At 41.6% G+C, this 25,031-nt stretch overlaps 1 protein-coding gene across 4 annotated transcripts; it reads right to left on the reverse strand.

Annotated features, from left to right (window-relative positions):
* Positions 1 to 1,864: 1,864 nt before the first annotated feature.
* LOC310887110 (granulocyte-macrophage colony-stimulating factor receptor subunit alpha-like) lies at positions 1,865 to 17,727 on the reverse strand. Of its 4 annotated transcripts, XM_083812641.1 has the most exons (13): positions 17,572 to 17,722; positions 15,654 to 15,747; positions 15,340 to 15,473; positions 14,534 to 14,601; positions 13,231 to 13,357; positions 11,781 to 11,910; positions 11,513 to 11,688; positions 9,423 to 9,562; positions 7,804 to 7,842; positions 6,643 to 6,772; positions 5,030 to 5,126; positions 3,410 to 3,491; positions 1,865 to 2,249 (listed from the first exon to the last, which is right to left on the reverse strand). In XM_083812641.1, the coding sequence occupies exons 5-13, from the start codon at positions 13,346 to 13,348 to the stop codon at positions 2,178 to 2,180; spliced, it is 984 nt and encodes a 327-aa protein (XP_083668767.1). In that variant the 5' UTR covers positions 13,349 to 13,357; positions 14,534 to 14,601; positions 15,340 to 15,473; positions 15,654 to 15,747; positions 17,572 to 17,722; the 3' UTR covers positions 1,865 to 2,177. The 4 variants fall into 4 exon arrangements, with proteins under 4 accessions (XP_083668767.1, XP_083668764.1, XP_083668766.1 ...); XM_083812638.1 differs by lacking the exon at positions 14,534 to 14,601 and having other exon boundaries at positions 17,572 to 17,727; XM_083812640.1 differs by lacking the exons at positions 14,534 to 14,601; positions 15,654 to 15,747 and having other exon boundaries at positions 17,572 to 17,719.
* Between the last annotated feature and the right edge of the window lie 7,304 nt (positions 17,728 to 25,031).

Below are 25,031 nucleotides of genomic sequence, written 5' to 3' on the forward strand. Positions count from 1 at the left end.
TTTCCTAATTTAAAGGATTAGAGAAAGTTTTAGGTTAAAAGGTACCTCTGAAGGTCATTGAGTCCAGCCTCCCACTTAAAGCAGAGGTAACTTCAATGTTACATTCAGTTGCTTGGGGCCTTGCCCAGCTGACCTTTGAACAGCCTTTGAAAGGCTGAGAGAGCTGGGGCTGTTCAGCCTACAGAAGAGAGGGCTCTGGGCTCGTTGTGGCTTTTCAGTACTTAAAGCAGACTTATAAAAAACATGGAGAGCAACTCTTTGCTGGTTTTACTCTAAAAGAGGTGTGAGTTAGATTAGCTGTTAGGAGGAAATGCTTCACTCAGAGGGTGGTGAGGCACTGGCACAGGTTGCCCAGAGAAGCTGTGGATGCCCCATCCCTGGAGGTGTTCAAGACCAGGCTGGATGAGGCCCTGGGCAATCTGATCAAGTGGGTGGCATCCCTGCCTATGGCAGGGGGGTTGGAACTGAGTGATCTTTGAGGACCCTTCCAACCCAAGCTGTTCTATGGTTCTCTGATTCTGTATCCAAGGATGGAGATTTCACACCTGTTTCAGAGGTTACCCAACCACTCTCACCTGTAAATCATTTTTTTCTTTATGTCAAATTGGAATTTCTCTAGCTACAACTTGTGACTGTTCCTACTCATCCTCATACTCTGCAACTGCCAGACAAGACTACTCTGTCTTCTCTGCATTCAGTGGAGGACAGCAAAAGATCACCACAGCTTCTATTCACCATACTGAAAAAAATATTCCTTCAGCCTCCCTTGAAACAGTGTGTGCTTCAGCTCTCCCCAGTCATCTTGGTGCCTGCTTGGTGCCATCTGCTGAACTTCTTTAGTTTGCCAATGTCTGAAGAAGGCTGAAAGCTGGACACAGAGCTGCATGTGCAGGCTCATGAGTGCTGCGCAGTGGGAATCGCTTCCCTTGACCTGCTGGGTTCATTCCTCCCAGTATAGCCTACTATATGGATAGCTTTTATTACGATAAAGATACATTGCTGATTTGTGTTTGCTTCAGAGCCTTTTCTGCAAACCTGCCAGTCAGACATTCTCTAGTATTCATAGGTTTAGTTTGTTCCAGATATGGGACTTTGCATTTGCAAAACAAACGTTGAACTTCATGAAGTCCCCATCAACCCATTTCATCAGCCTGTCATGGACCCTCTGCGTAGCAGGACTGCCCTCCAGTATATCAGGCAGCACTCCCATTTTGCTGTCATACATGTCTTGCCAAGGCTGCATTTCATACCACTGTCCAAGCTGTTGTTAGTACTAAGCAGTATTAGTCTTAGCATTGATCCTGTAGAAGCATTGTTCATAGCCAGACAGTGCATTCAACAGCCTGGGCTATTTTCCTGGTACCTTGTACTAACCCCATGACTCTGAAAAATACTGAGTAGTAAAGGTTTCTATTCAAATAAAAGGACACAGAGATTAACTGAGTCACACACTCCATGTTTTAAAATATGAAGTAGATAAAGAAAAACGAAAGTAATGAGAAAGCAAGTAAGCAGTAAGAACAAAAAGAGCTGGATGCCTACAGAGTAGATTCTGGGCTGCTATCACGTTAATGGTGGCCGATCTCTTAACGCATAAATAACACACTTACATGTTCTCTGAGATTTCTGTTGATTACAGACCACCACTGAATATGCCATCCAGTTTTTAATCCCATTCTTAATTTTCAGGTTGCCTATACGTATTTTAAGAGATCTGAGGAAACTTGAAGTATGAATAGGCATATTCTTGACTAGAACAATAGCATTCAGCAGCCAGGAATCTCAAAAAAAAAGTTTATTAACCTCAATGAACACATTCTTTGTAATATAAGAAAAAAAAAACCAACACATTGTCTTTCCTTAAACAAATTAAAATGTAACTGAAACTTCTTTACTGAAATATTTAAATCATATTCATCATATTCATCATATTAAAAATGGAAGATACACAATAAGGGCAGTTACACAAACAGTTAAAGTCAGCCAAAATTAAAAGAAAATACAATAGAATTTCAAAAAATTATATGTGAAGTAATCTTCTCTCTTGGCTGTCCTGCTGTTTTTGCCAAGAAAAGAAAGTAAGTGAAGACCTGTGCATTATTATTCCTGAATTTCCACAGGGACATACAGTTGCCTGAGCTGCGAAATACACTTTCAGGTTCCTCAATTTTTCTTTGTTATTTTACTAATTCAGCAACTAAAATCTGTTCATTTTCAGATGTTATTGACTGCATTTTGCACTCCATCAGCTGAGAGGAAAATAAAAACGTCCATTAGTTTTGTACGTATGGATAAGTTGAACTCTACTTACTCATGTGTAATTCTGACAGTATTTCAACTTCTGTTGCATATTTTATAAAAATAATTCACTTCTTAGTCCTTTAGCCAATAAGCTTTCCTTAGAAAGTCAAAAAATTGAAATTTCAACATCTCTGTAATGCTGACACATGATTTTTGGCTGGCCTGGAAGTGGATAGGGAGAACGTGCTTTTTCTCCAACACACCACAGATTACCACAAATCATTTCTAAAGAATCAGAACAAAAAGATTAAAGGCATGCAAGTAGACACATTGGCCTGAAGCTTGGCTAATTGAGCGGACCATAAGAAATTATTGAATGTCACATGAGAACCTGCTGGCCAAGAAAAAGGATATCTGGGTGCAAATGAGATGCTGGGCTGTATGTTTGTCTGGTCTGACAATTACAGTCTGCCCTATCATGTTACAAAATCCTGTTTTGAACTGTTTTCTGTGTCACCTCTTTTGCAACTTGCTAACAAACTTTATTAAAGCTAAGATAGTGGGTCAGTGGAAGATCCACACCTGGAAAGACAAGGTGAGAAGATGCCTTGGTGGGAGGACCCAGAGTCTGGGCACAAAGATCAGATGTGAAGGATTTGTGAATGTGTAGTGATTGTGAATGCAGAGTGAGGGTGTGTGCACATCTCACTGGCAAACTTCAGCCCTGCTCAGGTGAAGGGGAAAAGTAGGACTGGGGTGTCCGTGATCCTGTTTATGTGACCAGTGTCAGCGTTAATGTGGTACTGGTAAAGGCACCTGTGCTGATCTGTGTGACTGGCTATCTCAGTGTCCTCTGTGTGTGTGTTTGTGCGTGTATGCGCCTTGTATTGGGAAAATACACAGCCCTTGCTGCTGGCTGGACCTATCAATGGGAGCATCAATCCCTGTACCTGTTAGATTGGAACGGGAGAAACCCTCTGGGTCTGGCAGGCCACTGCATTTGACCTCCCTTAGCAAACTCCCTGTTAATTTTCTCTCATAATTCCTCAAAATATGGCAGAGAAAACAGTTATTCTTTGTGTTAAGTTCCTTACCATTTAAATAATACCTTTCAACCTTCAGTAAAGTATAGTATGCATTTCATATATTTAATATAAAGAAAGCCTACCTCTGGATTTATATCAGGCTGTCCATTAAATGGATTTTTTGGCTTTGGGACTTTTGGAAATGCTGTTTTCCAGTAATGAGTCCTGGAGGTCAAAAGGGATGGAGTTAAAAGGAAAAAATAAGTATTTAGCATGTATCAAAACCATTGCGCCCAGCTCTTATATTACTCTTCCAGGATAGAAGAGAAAAGAAAACTATACACCATCACAGCACAGAATGAACATATATAAGGATAACACTAAGAATTTGGATGCTAATAGTTTCATTTTTGGTAAAACATTCATTAATAGTTAGTTATTTTCTTCTTTGAAAGAAAAAGGAACTTCCTATTGTCCTCTTCTTTAAGTCACTGCAACCAGTGTAAAGTGAACATAAACATTTAAACAACTTGGAAGAACAGTATCTTCTCTGAATGACTGTATATTTCTATATGAAATGTATGATAAAGAAGATTATCCTTTTTCTTTCTTTTTCCCTGGCATAGTTTATTTCAAGAAACAACCTGCTTAGTTTTTGTGGTTTTAGATCCATTTCACTTGCTAGGACAATTTTAGTGAATGTTGCAAAATCTTTACTGTTAAGTACAATCAGCCTGTTGTGTGCAATAACTACATTTCAACAAATCAGATTTGTTTTGCAGACAGTCTACATGTTGGTAGACAGTCTACACTTGGTGCAGCCTCACCTTGACCACTGTGTGCAGTTCTGGGCTCCACAGTATAACAAGGATAGTGAGATACTTGAATGCATCCAGAAGTGGGCAACAAGTCTGATAAAAGGGCTGGAGGACACGTCCTATGAGGAGAGGCTGAGGACACCTGATGTGTCCGGTTTCAAGAAAAGGAGTCTGAGAGGTGATCTCATTGCTCTCTACAGCTTCCCAAGGAGGGGAAATTGAGAAGTACATGCTGATCTTCCTTGCACGCCAGAAAGAACCATGTCAAGGGAGGTTCAGACTGGACATTAGGAAAAATTTCTTTACCATAAGGGTGGTGAAACAGACTTCCTAGCAAGGTAGTTGATGCCCCATACCTGTCAGTGTTCAATAGACGGTTGGGTAAAGCCCTTAATAATATGCTTTAACTTTTGGTTAGCCCTGAAGTGTTCAGGCAGTTGGACTAGATGATCATTGAAGGTCCCTTCCATCTGAACTATTCTATTCTATTCTATTCTATTCTATTCTATTCTATTCTATTCTATTCTATTCTATTCTATTCTATTCTATTCTATTCTATTCTGTTCTATTCTGTTCTGTTCTGTTCCGTTCCATTCTGTTCCGTTCTGTTCCGTTCATTTTCTATTCTATTTTCTATTCTATTCTATACTGTAGATATCCAGTAGCTGTACTGCCAATCTAAGTGATTGCATATAATTGCTCTCTTTGCCATATTGACAGAAGAGACCCTGGAAATATTTGTGTGGATCATCGAAAGAAGGACATTGGGCATCACAATTACATTACCTGCCTCAGGACCACCATTTTGGTTTGGCTTCCACTACAGTGTGAGCGAAACAGTTGCACCTATATTTCAAAGGCATCTCTACATTATTTATTTGTTTAAGAATTGCAGATGCATCACAAACCTCCAAAAATTTTAAAAAATGCATAAATTAAGTTTACCTTTTGCAGAACAAAACTGTGAAAAAAGCCACGAAGAATATTGCAACTGCCACCACAGATAAAATCCATGCTGAAGAGGAAAAAATATCTTCGTTTCCTGAAAGAACAAAAGTCATGAAGTATTTTTGTTAATGAAAAGCAATAGATGCACAGCTATGCCAAACATGTCTCTGATGAGTGACTGCTGAATGTGTCTGAAAGGTTTCTCCTGGAATAAAAATCAACTCTTAAATTTAGCAACTTAGCAGTACAGTTTTCTGGGACAGATCAACATTGAACCTGTTTGTTAATCTCTAGCAGTAAGCAGGTAGGCACTCCACTTGCAAATGGATTACTTTTATATTAATTCCCAATGTTACTGCTAAGAGATGAACTAATTCTCTCTCTCTTCTTCTTCTCGATAAGGTAGAATGAAAGATAATGTTTAACAGTCCTTTATATTTTTGTGTGTCTGCAGTTGTAGCGGGTTTACGTGGCAAGGTTTTGGTAGTGAGGGGCTACACGGCCTGGCATCTGTGAGAAGAATCCATAAGCTGCCCTGTGTTAGATAAGGGCCAGTTTCTGCTGGCTCCAAAGGGACCCTCCGCTGCCCAGAGCTGAGCCAGGAAGTAATGCTGGGTGGGCCTCTGGGAGAGCAGAGTTAAGAAAAGGGGGAAAAAAAACTGCTGCGCAACAGCAGCTGGGAGAGAGGACATGGAAGAAGAACCAGCCCTGCAGCCCCCAAGGTGAGTGCAGCAGGAGGGCAGGAGGTGCTCCAGGCAGGCAGCAGCAGTTCCCCTGCGGGCTGTGGAGAGGCCCCTGGTGGAGCAGGCTGTCCCCCTGCAGCCCATGGGTCCCACACGGAGCAGATCTCCACGCTGCAGCCCGTGGAGGAGCCCCCGGTGGAGCAGGTGGATGTGGCCTGGAGGAGGCTGCGGCCCATGGAGAGCCCCCGCAGGAGCAGGCCCCGGGCCGGAGCTGCAGCCCGTGGAGAGGAGCCCACGCAGGAGCAGGGGGTCTGGGGGGAGCTGCCGCCCGTGGGGGACCCGTGCTGGAGCAGTTTGCTCCTGGGGGATGGACCCCGTGGTACGGAGCCGTGTGGGAGCAGTGCTTGAAGAGCTGCTGCCTGTGGGCAGCCCCTGCAGGCTCAGTTCGGGCAGGACGGCATCCCGTGGGAGGGACCCCACGGGGAGCAGGGGCAGGGAGGGACCGTGAGGGAGCGGTGGAGGCAGTGTTAGGGACTGACCGCAGCCCCCATTCCCTGTTCCCTTGCGCCACTCAGGAAGAGGAAGTAGAAGAGGGTGGATGAAGGGAAGGACAGTGTTTTTTGTTTGTTTTCTTTGTTCCTCACTTCTCCAGCTTGTTAATAATGGGCAATAATTTTTTCTGTTCTCCCTATGCTGAGTCTGTTTTGCCTGTGACGATAATTGTTGAGTGATCTCTTTGTCCTTATCTCAACCCTTGAGCCCTTTCCTTCCTATTTTCTCTCTCTTTCCCTTTGAGGATGAGGAGTGAGAGGGTGGTTGTGGTGGAGCTCTGCTGCCCAGCTGGGTAAAACCACCACTGCAGTACTGTGCAGAGTAGATAGTTCATAGCTAGGCGAGGTATACCAAAGCAAAGATTTTTGTTCTTACCAAACTCAACAGCTGCACTCCACTCCCCCCAGGCATTATTCACAGAACAGTACTGGCCAGCTGCTCTGATTTTCACAAGGTACTTCTTTCCCATATTGTAACTTTGAAGTATGTGGCTTCTTTCATTTTCCTTAAACAACAACAACAACAACAAACAGCAAGAACAATAAACAAAGCAATTAAACTGAGCTTTTCTTTTTTGCATGTCTGGATGTTGACAATATGCAAGTTCCATTTACCAGTGAAATTTCACAAGGTTATGAGAGAATTGCTTGTTAGAGCAGAATGCTGTTACAGAGCAGAAAATAAACTTGCATGTTTTTAAATATGTAATGGATATGTATCTATGTATCTTCTTTCAAAAATAGTTTGACAGTCTGTAAATTCTTCTGTTCAGAAGCTTTTAATCTTTGACATTGTAGCCTACAATTTCTTATGATATAGCCTGATTTATTGATAGTTTCCCTTGGCAAGTTGACAGAAGCAGAAAAATATCTTAAATTGTCTCATATTATTACAGCTATAATACATGATGTGAGTAATAAACTGTCTCCATGCACCTCACTCACATTCCTCAGTCTTTGGATTATGACTCTTCAGGACAAGAATAAATTCCCATTCAAACGTGCAAAATAAGTAGAATACTGCAATATGCAGTGTTACTAGAAGTTCCTGAAACATGGTTACTCTGAGGTACTTTCAGGATAGCAAGGGGATGTCCGAACTTCACTGGTTAGAAGAAAGTGCTGCGTACCTGAAGAACAGCCCCCATTCCACAAAGCTTTTGTGTTCTCTGTGTTTCAGAAATAAAATTCAATTCCTAGGAGGTGTTTTATGTGTCTCTTCTTTGCTGTTGCTAATGTATAACTTCAAGTTCTGATCCAAACATTTGAGGGGCAGAGGGAACAATATAATGTAAAATGGAAGGTTTTTTTTTTTTCCAAAGTAGTTGCAGAATAGTAATAAAGTTCTTTTTAAATGTGTGATAAATTACTTAATTATCATAATTATTTATCAGTTTGACACTTCTAAGAAACTTATAAATAACGATCCCATAAAGGATAGGATACTGATACTAAAGGCATTTACATACTATTTAATTTTCACAAATGGCTATGAAACTAACATTTGATGCTGATAAATAGAAAAGGCAAGACTTACTTTTGTAAAAGTATGTATGACCTCTTCTGCAGAATTACCCTGTAAATTGAGAGAAAACCTTTATTTTTATGATTGCTTGGTTTTTGTTGAGGTGTCATTTTAATCTACCGTGTCCTTTATCTACATTACTACATTACTTTCTTATCTACTTTACAGTTTGTTCAGAAGAACCAACAATTTACCTAATGTTTAGTTTCTGATATGTAGTTCAACTGCAATGCCAATTTTATAGAGTAGCTAATTTTTCTTTGGAAAAGTATTTGTTTTCCTTACTACTAGAGTCAAGAAATACATTTTATTTACAATTTGTGATTGAAGACAAACAAACCAGACCTGATCTGAATGAAAACTATAGCTTCATTCTTACACATACCAGAAAAAAATATTTGAGATTTTTTATTTTAAATTTAGTATTTGTATTTTAAAATAAATTTCACTATGTTTAATTGCAAATGCTATTCAAATATTATTATTATTATTATTTTGTCTCAGATGAAGTCTTAAAGAATTATTTATTGTTTTACTGTGATTTTTATGCTAAAGTCACACGGACTTTGGTATAAGCTTTCTTTGCAAAGAAAAACAAAGGCAAAGGGAATCAGAGAAGTAATTTTTTTTGCAGCAGCAGCTAGCTGGGCTTGTGAAAAAAAAAAAAAAAACTCATTTCTGAAGTAGCAAGCCCCTAAGTCTAAAGATTTTTAGTCTTTGGACTAAAGTCCAAATAAGAGAAATCCAGCGAATGCCTTCAACCAGCGTGTCAGTGGCTGTCTGGTAGCAGCACAAGCAGGTTCTTCCTTCATAGTCGCTATCTGCCATCTTGTGGTCATTTGCCGCAATTCTGACACAGTATTTTCGGTCTACTCTTCATGCAGTGGCACACAGCAGTCTCTCTCTCTCTCTCTCTTTTTTTTTCTTTTTTTTTCTTTTTTTTTTTGTGCAAAAAACCTTGTAAAATCAAGATCTGAACTTCACTTTTAGTAGCTTAAATGGTTCTACACAATAACCTGTGCTTAGTCACACTGCCTTTCTGCTTTCTCTCATTTGTTTTCATTTTACATAATATTATGCAGCTTCAAGTGTTAGACTAAAATGTGTGTTTATTGTCTATAATATCTGGTAAGCTGTTTGCATTTTGAATATATAGAAATTTCAGTCCCCTCCACCAATTCGTGTTCCTTAACTAGACGTCCATTTCTCCATCCAGTATTTACAGCCCAGCTCTGCTGTTTCAAAAAGATACAGTTGCTACTGGAAAAAATCCAGTCCAGGACAGTTCTAGCAGGTCTCATTGAAAGAAGTGACTTTTCTGAGTTTTGTCACAACTGAAGTTGTAGTCTATTCAAGTCTTGATTAACCATCCTTCCCCTCTTAGTACCACGCAGTCATAGTCACTGAGTGTATGTTCAGTGTATGCATGGCACTCAGGATAAGAGGGATAAAAAAGTGGGGCAGTACAGCATGGCAGGGTGCAAGAAAGGCACAACCACAAAGAAATATGGTGCTACATATGAGGAAGGCTACACCATATGAGAGAGAGAGATTTTCTTTTTACCCATGTGTAGTAGAAAACAAAGTGTATGTATTAATGTTAAATGTAGATCAAGAAACTCTCCTCTTACCTTATATGTTATTTTGACTTCATATTTAAAACACTTGTCTTTGTCCAAATGACTTATTTGGGGTCGTTGCCACTGAATTATGCAATCATTTTGATTTTTGTCACATTTAACAGTGACATCGGAAGGAGGCATGAGCTTTTCTGAAATGATACAATCGAGAATTCAAATAATCATGTAATCTCTTTTTGCTTTGATAAAAGAGAGTGCAGGTAACATGTCTGTGAAGAAATATCTATTTTTTTCTTGGGAGCTCTGTTAGAAATAATTGAAAGACCAGAGGTCCCTAGATCTTGTCCATAGGATCAGAAAACAAAAACAAACAAACAAAAAAAAACATGGAACATGACCAGGGAAGAACAATATGATGACAGCCCTAATGTAAGAAATCTGAATTTCATTTCTTTCTCTAAGACTCCTTGCATGATTCTTCTGTTACATGAACTTATGGCTTGCTTGGTGTTGTGAACTATGCAGCTTATTCCCCCTCCAGACATAGTCATACAAATTTAAGAATTCAGTTTTACGAATCTAGAACTTCACAAATATATCTCCCCTAACTTCACAGGTGTGGACAAAAGTATTGCAGACCTTTGAATTTTGATCATCGCCAAGGACTTGATGGTTATTGTAACAGCAAAAGACAAATAGTCACTGACTAAAAGGGTGATAAAAGGATGATAGAGGAAATAGTTTCAGTTAGATTACCTTGCACCAGTCTTTACAGACAAAACTGGGTTATTTGTGATGGGCTGTTTCGTCAAAGAACACTCTTGTTTCATGTCCCAGAAGTAATATTATAGCTTGATTTCTTTTTATAGAATGAAGCTTTGTCCATTTTTGGAGGCAATACCAAAATCAGTAGGGCTTTGCCAAAAAGGCTTTACCAATAGTATAAATAATTGCACAGGAAGCTTCCAAGTAGATCAACATATGTGCAAGTGCATATGAAAACCTGAGCTGTTCTATACATGTTGGTTTCTTTAGTCAAGGGTATGGTGTCCATTCACGCTATCCCTATTGGCAATGAGAAGGAGGAGCAATTGCCCAAAGAAGGTTATTCTGCAAAGTCTCTTCAGTTGAAATGTCTGTGGCCATCACTGAAAAGACAGCAATGTGAATTGCAATCTTCTAAGTCCTGTGGACCCTGCTAGAGAAAGACTTAAATGCAATTAGAGTAGGTTGCTAAAGAAGCTGAGAGAGGCTGCAGCTGTGAAGCTTTTTTGCTTACTTTCCCTCAGGGCTGTTTTGCTTAGGGAACAGATTTTCCTGAAGAAGCTACAGTCTCTTACCTTTGACCCTAGGTCTAAAGGCATGACAGGGTACTGTCACAGGTGATAAACGAAGTGAGTATAGTATAATGAGAATAGAATAATTGCAAAACGATCATATGTGAAAGGACATTTCAGGGCTTGCCTCAATGGATACCATTCTTAAATAAAAAACATTCTGTCCAATGATGCTGGCAAGTGGTTAACTGCAGTCTGAACTGACATGTAAAAAGTCCATCAAAAGAAAATGATTACACAGAGGAGTATACTGGGGTAAAATTATGCAGCCAAGCACTGATCCCAGACATAAGACCATTTTCAGAAGTTTTAAGTATAATAGAAAATGGTATGGAGGTCTGTAGTAAATGCAGTGATAAAGTCAATATTCATTGTCCTTTAGGTTAATAATCAGCTAAATCAGTTGACAGTCTAGGCAACAAAATTTCACTATAGCTACATGAAGACATAAGTAGAGATTTCAACTGGAATTTTGAAACTTTGATACCAACATCAAATGCTCACATATTTTTTAGGTAATGATGTCCAAACCGGGAAATCCTAACTCTCAACAATGAGAATTCTGTTAGGGTGTTTAGACTTCTCTGAACAGTTGTTTCTGGATGTTTCTGCCTCCTCTTGTGGTCCACTTTGGAACTATATTTTTGCAGAAATTGAGGACAAGATCAAAGCTTTTCAAAGAAAAGAAAAGACTATCTTGTGGGGTGACAATTCTGAAATGAATTCAGTCTCCATCTCAGGGATGGGTGCTCTACCACCCTCATGCAATAATGGAAATAAACCAGAGATAAATTATTTACTCACCAACTGTATACAGTTCGATGTATTTATCATAGAACCGGATCTGGGAGACATTGCTAGACCCATTCACCATGAAGTAAGCAGTTTTGTCTTTAATCATCACATTTTGGAATCTACATCCCATGTGTCTGCCATTTTCATCTTTAATATAAAGCTCACATTCTGTCTCATTATCATCTCTGCATATAACAAAGTGTTTTAGTTAAAGGTGGGCAGTGTAATGTGTTGAGTGAGAATTCAGGCTTCCCAGGACTCAAGCAGGCTTACTTACCTTGAATTCTTCCAGTAGAGAAAATATTGGGTATCTTCTGGAGCATTCCTGCCTGGCTGCCAAGTGCAGTTCATGAGAGAAACATTATAAATCACACAGGAGAAGTTTTCAATGGCTGACCCCTTCATGCCTGCAAACACAGCAATCTCTGTTAGGAGCAAGGACTGTGTGACTGCTCCAAGATGGAGGATCTTGGCACATGTTTAGATATGCTAAATACCTGCAACTCCAACCAATTACTGCTAGTGTTAGTAATGATGGAATTCATTTTAGGTAGCAGCATTGGAAGATACTTGGACTGATATGAAAAATTTAATGTGGCTATGTCCTCCAAAGATATAATAACAGTTGTATTTGTTAGAATGAGGCTCAGGGAAGCCTATACTGCCATAGAACAGGCTGACACCCAAAGTGGCCACCATTGTGCTTTGAACTGTTCTGATTCAAAAGGACACACTGGTGTCCAATGCTGCAGACTGAAATCTCTGCCTATCATCTTTCAGGATCCTGCCATAGCATTTTTGTTTGAGGGATGTTCTTCAGCATTCTGTCAGATGAATGAAGAGCACGAGGAGCTTCACTGAGGACTCCATAGAGGGAGAGAAGGTCAAATGCAGAGCTGTGAAGATTTTTCAGACTTCATGGAAGTGAATATGTAAACATCTGAGGTGTTCTCTGCAGGGAAACCTTCTTATACCTGGGATAAACACCAGGAACCTTCCCCGTATCACAAACGTTTCAATTAGCTCTTTAGCACCTACCCCCAGCAAAGACTAATAAGGAGACTAAACATGCCGTTTAAGAGGAAGGATGACATTCTCCCTCTTATAAGGAAACAACGATTTCTTTGAGCCTGATGAGATGGGAAGTAGTGTCTTTTTTTTTCTTTTTTTTTTTTCCATACGTGCCAACTCCATGTTGCTTAAAGGAGCAGATCATGTACCTCATTCTCTTAACACTCTTGTATCTACTATCCCTCTCATACAAAGAGGGGTAGATTCTGTCAGAACTTTCATTATTGTGGATTGAACAAAGTGTTAGGCATAACACCATGAGTTATGCTGTGACAAAATTTAAGGTGTCATAGAATTCTCAAGTAAGAATTTAAAAACTACAGACACAAACCTGTTTCACCTTGACTTTTAATAGCATAGACATGCGAATGCAGTCAACAAAATATTAGCACAAACATTTAAAAGAGAATTAGCAATTAAAAAGATGGCACCAAGCAAGGCAGCAACTAAGGACTAAAGAATTACTGAGTTAGTTGTAGGAAACTCCCTTACTTGTCTAAGAAAGATTGTCATAAGGGTGTGAACAGGAAGCTATCCATTTATAGGAAAGAAAGAATTTAGTAATGAAAGAATTTTTTTATTATTTATTTATTTATTTATTTGACCCTCAGGCCATTGGAAGTAGGCAAATCCTCTCTCAAAGTCTAGTGTATTACCTCGAGGAATACAGCTGCATGTGCTTGAGTATGTACTGTTGATGTTCACTGCTGTAACTGAAAAGATTGCCCCGTTGTGCAGAGGAAACAATAGATTGCCATCAAATATGCAGGTCATGTCCTCCGCCTGAAAAATGACATGCAGGTGGTTTATTTTCAGTTTTTCACCTAACGGTTTACATAACACTTCCTGTAGAAATCTTGTGCTTGCTTTGTAACAGTGTAACCACTACAATAGTGAAGTAGGTACTGATGTCTCCCCAGGTTTAAGAACCTCCTTCCCAGAAGTTTTGTGTAATGAACCTTTAACAGTGCAAGGTGAAGATATTGGTGCTTCCCTCCAGAAAATCTCATGACAGAACAGTGACAGAAGTAGAAGTTCCTCCCCTCTTTCCAACAAATCTATTGTACCTCCTCAAAATGGAGCTTATGCTCCTTCATAAGAATCAAAAGATGACTTCAGTGTGCTTTACTCTCCTTTCAGTGACAAAGGCAGATACCCCACAAATGACTGCCTGCATAAGGAGATGGCTTGAGGTTCATCTCCAGTAACATTACCTTTCTGAATACTAGCAGCCAGTTTCAACAAGTCATGTATCTGCCTTGTCTGTGCAGCAGTGAAGGGGAACACAGATGTTAGCATCTGAGACGTATGAGATACACTGTTTTCAGGCAGGGCCTATACCTCTCTAGTCACACCTGTCAGAGCTTAGAAGACTACAATTTCCATGCTTTGATAGCTGAAATGAGGGTGATATAACCCTGTTCTGATCTGTGATTAGCGATACTGGTGATATAACTGCATGGAGTATTAAAAGAGTTCCCCAAAGTCAGACTTTTCTAGGAACTGCCTACAGAACCAGTAAGCATGGTATATATTTGACTTATTGACACACTTGTGTAGCATAACATGCTTACTCTCTATTAGTGCAAAATACAGCATCAAAAACAGTGACTTCTGCTACAGTTCCTCTTCCTGAAACAACTCGATTTTAGAGATAACCTACTCAATCTGATGCACAAGAAATATTGGCCAGATAGACTTCAACATTAATGCAACTTTGGGATGTAGCGGAGGAGAGCTTAGTGAAGGCTGGAATAATACACGTATTCAAGAAAGAATAAGTGCAAGGGAACAACTTCACGACTTGCTTTAATGTATCTGTGCAGTTTGCAGAGGCTGGTAAAAGAGAAACTATTCTGGTTAACGTGCATAGTAATTACCAAATAGGGAAAGTTTTAGCTTGCAATCTTCTCTGCATGAGAACTTCTGAAAACAGACTAAATCAGAAGCAGAAGTTACCTTTCTATAACGTCAGAACACTTCTCAGGTAATCCATTCACACAAGATTTGAGTTCCATGCCTCCGGTCTGTTATCAAAAGGTTAGATCTGTAGTTTAAAAATCCAGTGTATTTCTCCTTTTTAGCTCTTTGTATAGGTTAACAATTGCATCAGGCTAAGATGACCATCTGGAACATGCTGACTTGCAGAGTGACCTAGAGTGCATGCCTTCCAAGAATGTCTAGCTACAGAGCTGCTGGCTGCTCAGGCACATGTTTTTTAAGGTCTTGGCTCCGTTGGCCTATACAAAGATGCCTGCTGCATTTGAAATACCCCAGATAACCTGCTTAGCTCCCAGGAGCTACTCCAGAAATATTATCCCTTCACAGGCTTCTGTGTCACATCAGTCGGTCCTGAGCAGGTATATCACTACATTTCCAATGCCTTATTTTTAGGTAAGTCAGTCAGGACACATGTATCTAACTCAGTTTCTCCTCCGTACTTTAAGCACAGCATCTGTACAGCATGAGATGCCTCTCACTGAAGATCCTCTGAAACCAGGAAAAGAGGCAATCTTACACTTACGTCTCATCAAGGTTCTGATCTCCCAAGAATGATCTCAAGGCAAGAATTTCACAAGAATGGCCAGAGAGTGCAGACATATCTCAGTACCAAGATGGGCCTTAATAAAAACTAGAAAAAACTGCTAAAACAGAGACTATCTTGTTCTAACCAAGAATACCTTTTTCAATTACTTAAGAATATGAAAGAGAAAGAACAAAGTGTAGTGATTTATTTCTGTTAAAACTTTATATAGAAAATTTACCTTTATAATGGCCTTTTCATTGTCTGCAGCCACAAAACACTCGTACTCGGTGAAATTCATACTGCTTATCCAACTCAGTTCCATTTTCCAAGGATTCAGTGTCAAATTTCTGATAGGTGGTTCTGGCATCTCCACTGAAAATATCACATAATAGGATCAGTAAGGTGCAGGATTGATGCTACCCAATTTTTTGGAGTGCAAAGGCTACTACCTATCAGGTCTAAGACAAAAGGTAACTGGAAGACAACTACCCGTAAAGAGAAGCATGCTATGCCTCATCTTGGAGGATGTCTGCATGGAAGTGTTCTACTCACAATCTGTGCATTGCCAGTCAACATACGTCTGGGCGACCAGAAGCAGCCACTGGGTCATGAAGATGAGTCCAAGACAAGCAAGCATCTCTTCTTCCTTGGAGACAGAAAGCAGCAGAACTTGCCCAAGGTGAAAGACACCAGACTGAATCACTGTCCCCTGAATTTGTCTGGTCTGATCTGCTCATGCTGCCTGCTTCCACACCATCTGCCCATCTCTCAATTACCGAGCAAGAAAAGATTCAATAGACCTCTCAAGCAGTCAGAGAAACATTCAAATAAATGGTAACAAAGTTAATGAAGTTGTTCTTTTCTGCAGAAAAACAACTTGTGTGATGATTCATAAAGCTATTTGGGAATCACTCTAGAAATGCATACACTTTATGACTGCTGTCTTAAGGCCTAAAGATGTCTGGTGCATAGAACGGTTAGGATGAGTAGACCTCAAGCATGTTTGTAAACAGCTGCAAACAGAAAATATCAAAATCGGTCACAGCAATATCATAGAATCATAGAATGGCTTGGGTTAGAAGGGACCTCAAAGATCATCTAGTTCCAACCCCCCCTGCCATGGGCAGGGATGCCACCCTCTAGATCAGGTTGCTCAGGGCCCCATCGAACCTGGTCTTGAACATCTCCGGGGATGGGGCATACACAGCTTCTCTGGGCAACCTGTGCCGGTGCCTGACCACCCTCTGGGTGAAGAATTTCCTCCTAATCTCTAATCTAGTTCTCCCCTCTTTTAGTTAAAAACCATTCCCCCTTGTCCTGTCATTATCTGATTGAGCAGTCGCTTTCCATCTTCTTTAAAAGTCCCCTTTAAGTACTGAAAGGTTGCAGTGAGGTCACCCCAGAGCCTTCTCTTCTTCAGGCTGAACATCCCCAGCTCTCTCAGCCTATCTTCATAGCAGAGGTGCTCCACCCTCTTGATCATCTTTGTGGCCTTCCTCTGGACCTGCCTGAACAGACCAACATCCTTCTTGTGCTGTGGCCCACAGACATAGTACTCTAAGTGGGGCCTCACAAGGGCAGAGCAGAGGGGCACAATCACCTCCCTTGCCCTGCTGGCCACTCCCCTGTTGATGCAGCCCAGGCTGCAGTTGGTCTTCTGGGCTGCAAGTGTGCACTGCTGGCTCCTGTTGGGCTTTTTGTCCACCAGAACCCCCAGGTACTTCCCTGCAGGGCTGCTCTCAATGAGTTCTTCTCCCATTCTGTGCTCATGTCTGGGACTGCCCCAACCCAGGTGCAGCATCTTGCACTTTGACTTCATGAGGCTCACGTGGGCCGAAATCTTAAGCTTGTCCAAGCCCCTTTGGATGGCATCACTTCCTTCTGTTGTATCAACTCTACCACTCAGCTTGGTGTCATCTGCAAACTTGCTGAGGGTGTACTTGATCCCACTGTCTATGTCACTGGTAAAGATATTAAACAGTACCAGTTCCAGGACAGACCCCTGAGGGACACCACTCGTCACTGGCCTCCACTTGGACATAGAGACATTTTCAATATCAGTCAGCTTTCGTTACCCATTGATCAGTAAGTTTTGTGATCATGTTACCTCATAATAGTTCATGTACTTTCAAGGATATTTTTGAGTACATGCATAAAAGTGAATCCAGTAGGAGTGTCTACTGTTACTACAAATTCAGTACCAAAACTAGAAAGAGAATAAACCATATGGCTGGGAACTTTCTTAGCAGGCAGTAGGTCCTTGCAAAAAAACTTCAATCAACTTAGCTCCACATATTTCTTTTGCAGCTTTTAAGATTTTGCCTGGGATATCATCCCTCCAGCCCTGGGCTTCCAGTATCTATCCTAGAGCCTTACCAAATACCTCTATAAGAAAAAAGAAAAACAAACAAACAAACAAACAAAAAGCACAAACAAAAAAAAAAACACACACACATAAAGATGGACCTACCTTGTATTTCAAAACTTCTTTGTCTCCCTTATTTTTGTATCATAGTCTTGAGGCTCAGAGAAGATGGAGAGACTTACTGTTGAAATGGTTGTACAGTTACAAATAGGGCTGTCTTGCTTGTCACTTGTGTTTTAGAGAACAGTCGGAACCATCGGAAGTGTTGCAAGATGTGATGTTCATCACTTCCTTCCTGATTCTTACTAAATTAATGCAACTATAGAAGTCACAATTTCATTAAACTCAAACAAGCAGCTAGCTTGTTAAATTTTTTGTTGTATTGAGTCCGCTTATGCTAGGGAATCCAATAAGTACATAAAAAATTTCTTTTACAGATATTTATGTCTGGCTCTTCGTAGTGGGCTTATGTGGCAAGGTTTTGGTAGCGGGGGACTGCACGGGATAGCCTCTGTGAGAAGAATCCAGAAGCTGCCCCATGTTAGATAAGGCCCAGTTTCTGCTGGCTCCAAAGTGGGACCCACTGCTGCCCAGAGACGAGCTAATAAGAGATGTTGTTTGTGCCTCTGTGAGAGCATATTTGAGAAGGATGGAAAAAAAATGCTGCACTACAGCGGCTGGGAGGACTGAGAAGCAGCCCTGCAGCCCCACAGGTCAGTGCAGAAGTTGGGCAGGAGGTGCTCCAGGCAGGCAGCAGCAGTTCCCCTGCGGGCTGTGGAGAGGCCCCTGGTGGAGCAGGCTGTCCCCCTGCAGCCCATGGGTCCCACACGGAGCAGATCTCCACGCTGCAGCCCGTGGAGGAGCCCCCGGTGGAGCAGGTGGATGTGGCCTGGAGGAGGCTGCGGCCCATGGAGAGCCCCCGCAGGAGCAGGCCCCGGGCCGGAGCTGCAGCCCGTGGAGAGGAGCCCATGCAGGAGCAGGGGGTCTGGGGGGAGCTGCCGCCCGTGGGGGACCCGTGCTGGAGCAGTTTGCTCCTGGGGGATGGATGGACCCCGTGGTACGGAGCCATGTGGGAGCAGTTCTTGAAGAGCTGCTGCCTGTGGGCAGCCCCCGCAGGCTCAGTTCGGGAAGGACGGCATCCCGTGGGAGGGACCCCACGGGGAGCAGGGGCAGGGAGTGACCAAGAAGGAGCAGCAGAGATGCCAATGCAGTTATTGACTTACCGCAGCCCCCATTCCCTGTTCCCCTGCACCACTCAGGAGGAGGAAGTAGAAGAGGGCGGATGAAGGGAAGCAGTGTTTCTGTTTGTTTTCTTTGTTCCTCACTTCTCTAGGTTGTTACTAATGGGCAATAAATTTCTCTGTTCTCCCTATGCTGAGTCTGTTTTGCCTGTGAAGATAATTGTTGAGTGATCTCCCTGTCTTTATCTCAGTCCTTGAGCCCTTTTCATTGTATTGTCTCTCTCTTTCCCTTTGAGGATGAGGAGTGAGAGGGTGGTTGTGGTGGAGCTCTGCTGCCTGCCTGAGTAAAACCACCACAGCTCTAAATAACGCTTAGTAGTACAAAGAATCTCTCAATACAAAGCCTCTCACCCAAGGAGTCATTGGGGCTACCCATGGTTGCTGAGGGTGGGTGGGCCATGGCAGCCAGGTCCCATCGCACCACCCTGCCAGGAGCAGGCAGCTGGGGGCACAAGCACAGCCTCAGCTGCAGACCTGGGCATTTCCCTGGGGACAGGCAGGACATGAGCCTGTGGTTGGACCCTGTTGGGCAGGGTTCATGGTCGGGCCTGGCCATGGTGAGCTGGAGCCTGGCCCTGCTGCAGCCTTGCTGGAGCAGGGGCTGGCGACCCCAGGGTGATGTGGGGGCCTGGGCCTTGGCAGGTGGGGGAGGACAGGGTTGGTGTGTTTAAGGGTGATTCTCAGTGACATGACAGTGCAAACTCTAAAAATTACTTAAGCTTGTGGAAAAAGAGAACTTCAAATCTTGGATCTCAAGTCTTTTCATAAGCTACAACTGAACCAGAAGTTATGCCTTGAGTTTGTTCTGAATCCACTTGTCCCAGTGTCAGGAAAACAAACAAACAACCCCCCAAAACAGAAGCCCAGCAAAACAGACAAAAAAAAAAAAAAAAAAAAAGCAAGTTAACATCCGTTCCTTTCTCAGGTCACAGCTAGCTATTTTCTAGAGGAGAGGGTAATTATAAAGAGTCTAAAAAAAGTAAAAATTCTCTTATACCCTGAAATGATTTTCTTCACACAAGGCAATGTACTTTACTTAATAAGGAGCTTTGCGGTCCACATAAAGTAATCTAATTTCACCGCTTATTGAAATTGAAACATCATTAGAAAATATTTTTTTTTCAAACAGTAAGATATGTATTGTGGTTTAACCCTGGTAGGTAGCTCAGCACCACACAGTTCGCTCACTCTCTCCAGGTGCAATGAGGGAGAGAATTGGAAAGGTAAAAAATTGTGAGAATTCATGGGTTGAGATAAAGACAATTCACTAGTTAAAGCAAAAGCTGCTTACACAAGCAAAACAAAACAAGGGATTCATTCACTACCTCTCACTGCAGGTAGATGTTCAGCCATTTCCAGGAAAGCAGGGCATATCACGTGCAACGGTTACTTGAGAAGACAAATGCTATTACTCCAAACATCACCACTTCCTCCTTTTTTGTCCCTCAGCTTGTATTGTTGAGCACAATATCATATGGGATGGGATATCCCTTTCATCAGTTGAAGTCAGTTGTCCTGGTTCTGTCCCCTCACAGCTTCTTGAGCACTCCCAGCCTCTTTGCTGACAGGGCAGCATAAGCACTGCTCAGCAACAACTGAAACATCGGTATGCTATCACCACTACTTTAATAAAAAATCCAACACACAGCATCAGTGAGCCTCTACAAAGAAAAGTAACTCTATCCCAGCCCAAACCAGGACAGTATGACAACATTTTCTTTTTAAGAACAGGCAGATGCATTCTACTGTGGTTAAAATCTTACAGGAGTCTGTCTATGTGCTCCTTTACCAGTCCTGTTTCTTGCCTATTATATTTGGAAAAAAAAAAAGGCTGCTGCCCAGCACCCTACCAGGCTGCTCCAGGAGTCACCATTCTCTGTCAAAATCCCCAGTTCATTCCTGTCCTGCTACTGCTTTATTGACATATGGAAAGATATAACCATATCAGTATTAGTTTGTATATCAGCTAGTCATATATAGCTATGATACAGTTATTTCCAAAGGAAAAAGCTAAAGATATAACGCAGTGGGCTCATGAGTATTTCCACTGTCTAAATTCCCACTGCAGTGTGAGACTGATGACTGATGAGCCGTAAGTGTGCCATTGTTTTCCAGGTTCATGCTCTTATACTGCTTGTAAACATAAATGATACTGAATTGTCACTAAGACCAACCATCACCCCCAAATGGATTTCTGACCTGCTTTCTTCTCTGCAATTCAAAAAGAGAACTAGTGTGGCACAGTAAATCTCCTTATCAGCTTTTTGACTGCAAAAGTCTTTTCTACAGAAATGAAAATCACACCACCTCCACTTATGCTCACATGATGTATTAGAAGTGTAGAACAAGGCTGAAGTGGAAAGCAATGTATTAAGTGACACCTTGTCACTGAGTTCATGCGTTTAATCATGTCCATCAGTAACTCAGTATTGATTTAGAAGATGAACAACTCACCTTGAGCATTCAGAACTCAAAAAAAAAACCAAAAAACAAACAAACAAAAAACCTCCAGTCATCCCTAGAAACAGTAATCACAAGGGAATCAAGAAAGACTGGCTTGGTCTTTCATGGTTTCAAATGGAAAGGTTTGGTGGGAATGGTGGTGTTATGAGGATGCATTCATGAGTCCCTTGGGAGTGCACTTTCTCTGTATTTCAGGAGAGAATAAAAATGTGGCAAAGTTTTTCTGAAGCATAGTTATGAAACAAACAAACACTGTGAAGCAAACAGGAATGATGAGCAAATGGGAATAGGTGGATTTTTTTTTTTTTTGTTAAAAAAAAAAGCACAGATTTAGTTACAGAAGAAGCTCTTTCTGTTGAGAATCACTTTTTCAATCGCATTGAAGATGTCAATAGACAAAGCAACTGAAAGTTCAGATTTCAGGTTTGAACCCAGCATGGACATTCAGAGGAAAAGGTAGTATATCATCCGAAGATTCACTGCACTTCCAGATAAAAGAAATTCCGTGCTTGCCGATGCAGATATCTTTTGAATACTTACTGAGCTGTAGAGGTAGAAGAAAGGACTTCCGACTACAAAGAATTAAAAACAAACAAACAAGCAAAAACACGCTTTATTGTGTCCTCACCTTTGGAAGAAAGTCACTCATTTTTATGGTGGTAACAGATTTTTATGGTGATTACATTTTATAGAGAAGGAAGGGGGCAAAGTGCCTGGGCTAATAAAATTAAAGCCATAGGAAATTCCTGGGAGAATCAAATGGGGTTCAGGAAATTGAAGGAAGACAGAGTTTCTGTGCCTTTCACTCTCCTTTCTCCCAGCCTTTTACTTCCCTTTTTCTCCCTCCTCCAACAATATAGCTCCCAGAGTGCTAAGCTGTCTCCCACCCATTCCTGCAGCAGACACCTCCAAAATAGGAGCTCTGCTCACCTCCAGGCACCTCACACTGCAGGAGCAAAGAAGGGAGGGAGTTGAGTTGAGCCCAGAGATTGGGCTGGAGAGGAGGAAGGATCAATTCAATCAAAATTGCATTTGTTGATCCTGCACCACTTTAGAGATGGCGTTTAATGTCAACTCTCGGTGTGAGGGGGCTGTAACTCCACATGGTTACTTGTGCATCCCAGACAGATCTTCCTGCTCCCACTCTGAAGAGCTTCCAAGCCTGTAGCAAACAGCAGAGGAGTGGCATGCTCTCTGGCACTCTCTCAGATTGTGGATCTGCATAACACATTGAGGAAGTCTGGGTTTTGAGGTTTTAGGGTTTGGATACTTTTTTTTTTTTTTTTTAATTAGAAAACACTACAGCAGAACAATCCAAACAGCCCACAAGGACAGTGTTGTAACCACCACAAAGGAACTCTTCTACCCAGGGGATTTCTTTGTTTAACTATATTTAGGGCAAATCCTCACCTGAGGCTTTAAAAAATGTAAAAAAAAAATAAAAATAATCTCCAAGCAAGGCCAGTGCAGTTGATGATGTTATCAAAGCCTGTTATCTTCTGGAGTCTAGGAAACCAGCGCTGAGCTGTCTCACTATAACCCAGGAGAGGAAGATGAATAGGCTATTTCCAGAGGAAAACCGGGCAGAGATACTGAGATTGGTTCCCACCTTTGAGCTCTACAAGGAGTAAAGTCACTGCAGAAACAGAATTAAAAACAACCTTTCCTAAAAGTCCCTAAAGCTTGAAGAATAATTCATTGATCCAACAGCAATAAGGGTACTCACATGAACTGCCTAGACATTTTGTATTACAGATGTATTATGACTTTTGTATAGACTGCAACATTACAAAGACGTTCTTCTTGGTCCTTGCACCAAAGATTCTCTATTTTTCAGGAGATGATGTTTTCCACAGAACAGAGGAACAGCAACAGGAGACCAGAATGCAGGACTTCTATCTGTGTGAACATTCAAATCACTTGAATAGAAGGTTACACAGCCTGACCATCCTTTTGTAGTTGTCACTATATGGGGCCTTTGCTCAGGGATGGGAAAGGGATACCTTAACCCCACACCGACTCCCTCCTCCACTCTGTCATGGATAGGATCTCTCGTGTTCTCATCAGGATGCTAGAAGTGAATTCCAGGTTGTTGAGTGGCTTTGTAGCCTCATCAGCTTTCCTAGTGAAAGCAGTGTGGATGCAAGGAGTTCACCAATGGCCATGATTGAATGCGAGCGAAACAGGAGTGAGAGGATCCAGTAGACTTTATCTGTTTCATTTCCCTTAAATTAAAATAAACTCTGCCTTTAGTTGGACACTTTTGATGCAGAAGCTCTTATTGTTAGGAAGCAATAATTTAAAGAGTAGGCTCCTTCTCTGTTACTGTTTTTAAAGGTATTTGAAAGAAAATGTTAATAAAAGCTTGTTTGGAAACACAGAATCAGAAAAAATTGGTTTCAAAGGGGACTTCTTGAAGGTCATGTGGACTAGTGGAATTTTGTCACCCTGAGTGAACTTTATCTGCCAGGATGGGATTTCAGCTGCCTGAGATGTTTTTAACCATCCTGAGACCTGCTGGAAGGGCAATGTGTCAGGATACATGCAAAACAGGAGAATTATAGAAGTCACCAGAAACAATATTTAGATACATATGCTGGACAAGCGAACTACAGGAGCTCCTCAACTGGATCTGCAACTCATTAAACAAAAACTGGTCAAGGATGTGAGTCAAGGGCAGTCTTGAATGCAAGGACTATGATGTGATGGACTTCAAAATCCTGAGAGAAAGCAGAAAGGCAAATAGTGTAATATATACATTGGATGTCATGAGAGTCAACTTCAGCTTGTTCAGGGCAGGATAGGGTCTCAGATCCAGAGCTCTGTCTGTCTCTCACATATTAGCTAGGAGACTGGCAGTAATTCAGAGACTTCTATGGAAGTGTCCTGCCAGCAGCCTGGATTTAGGTTCCAGAACATCCTTTCTCTTCTTGCTGTGTCTTGGATACCATGATACAGACCACAGCTCATCCCTTTCAGTCCCAAGTAACATCTTTAAACAGATTTTGACATCTGCTACCTTTGCCCCTGGCACACAACTTACCATTCCAGAGGTGTCCTCTCATACCACACAGACTAGGGTCTCTGAGACCTCTACCCCCACTTGCTTCCTCCTGACTTTGAGGATCTACTCTGCTGCAGGAACTCACTTGGTGCCTGCCTGGTGGACCTCAGTTCATGCTATGGGATGGCTCAAGGCATGCTTCCCTCCAGCCAGGGCTCTGCTTGTTTTGTTTGTTTGTTTGATTCTTTTTCTGGCAGAATCACAGAAACAAAGACGAAACCAATTCCAGAATAAGTTTTTTTAGTAGTCTTAGGGAAAGCTTTTGAAAAAACAGTAAGGAACAGAATTGCTTTGTAGGCATGGGAGATGTTTAGTATTGAGCCTGGAGAGACAGTCATGCCAGTAATGCTGGCATGAGGAAAAACAGATCGTTTACAATGGCAGTAATAGTGAACTCAGCTGTTGTAGCCATGTAGTCCTGTAATATGGTATTTCTATTGCTAGTAACAGACCATTGAACAGGTTTTTGTAGCTAATTTGTTTACTTTTATATTTGTGTGGTACCACCGAGGTACCACCACTGATGCAGTGTATCCTTGGATGACAGCAGAGGCCTTTAGAAGTGGAGACACAGGATACGATAATGAGGTGTACAGGCACAGGGGGAATAAGAGATGGGCCACTGGGCACCCCATGGTTATGAATGACCTCTAACCCTTGGTTTCCCCAACTGAAACGATCCACGTGCTAAAGTGAAATGCATGATTAACTTCCACACTAAGGTTGTGTCTCATATCTGCTTACTAGTTAGAGGTTCAGGATGTGTCACTTCTGTTTTGTCCAGGTGTTATAAAAAC

Source organism: Anser anser (genome assembly GCF_964211835.1).
Source record: "Anser anser genome assembly, chromosome: 1".
In the NCBI taxonomy this organism is placed as follows: domain Eukaryota; kingdom Metazoa; phylum Chordata; class Aves; order Anseriformes; family Anatidae; genus Anser; species Anser anser.

What these genes read in the sequence shown, in the direction of transcription:
- LOC310887110 (XM_083812638.1), bottom strand. Translation starts at nt 15,738, where the DNA reads ATGCTTGCTTGTCTTGGACTCATCTTCATGACCCAGTGGCTGCTTCTG. An exon ending in TGACTGGCAATGCACAGATT is followed by an intron (nt 15,474 to 15,653) that starts GTGAGTAGAACA and finishes TGATATTTTCAG; the next exon opens with TGGAGATGCCAGAACCACCT. An exon ending in AGCCTGATATAAATCCAGAG is followed by an intron (nt 2,250 to 3,409) that starts GTAGGCTTTCTT and finishes TTTTCCTCTCAG; the next exon opens with CTGATGGAGTGCAAAATGCA.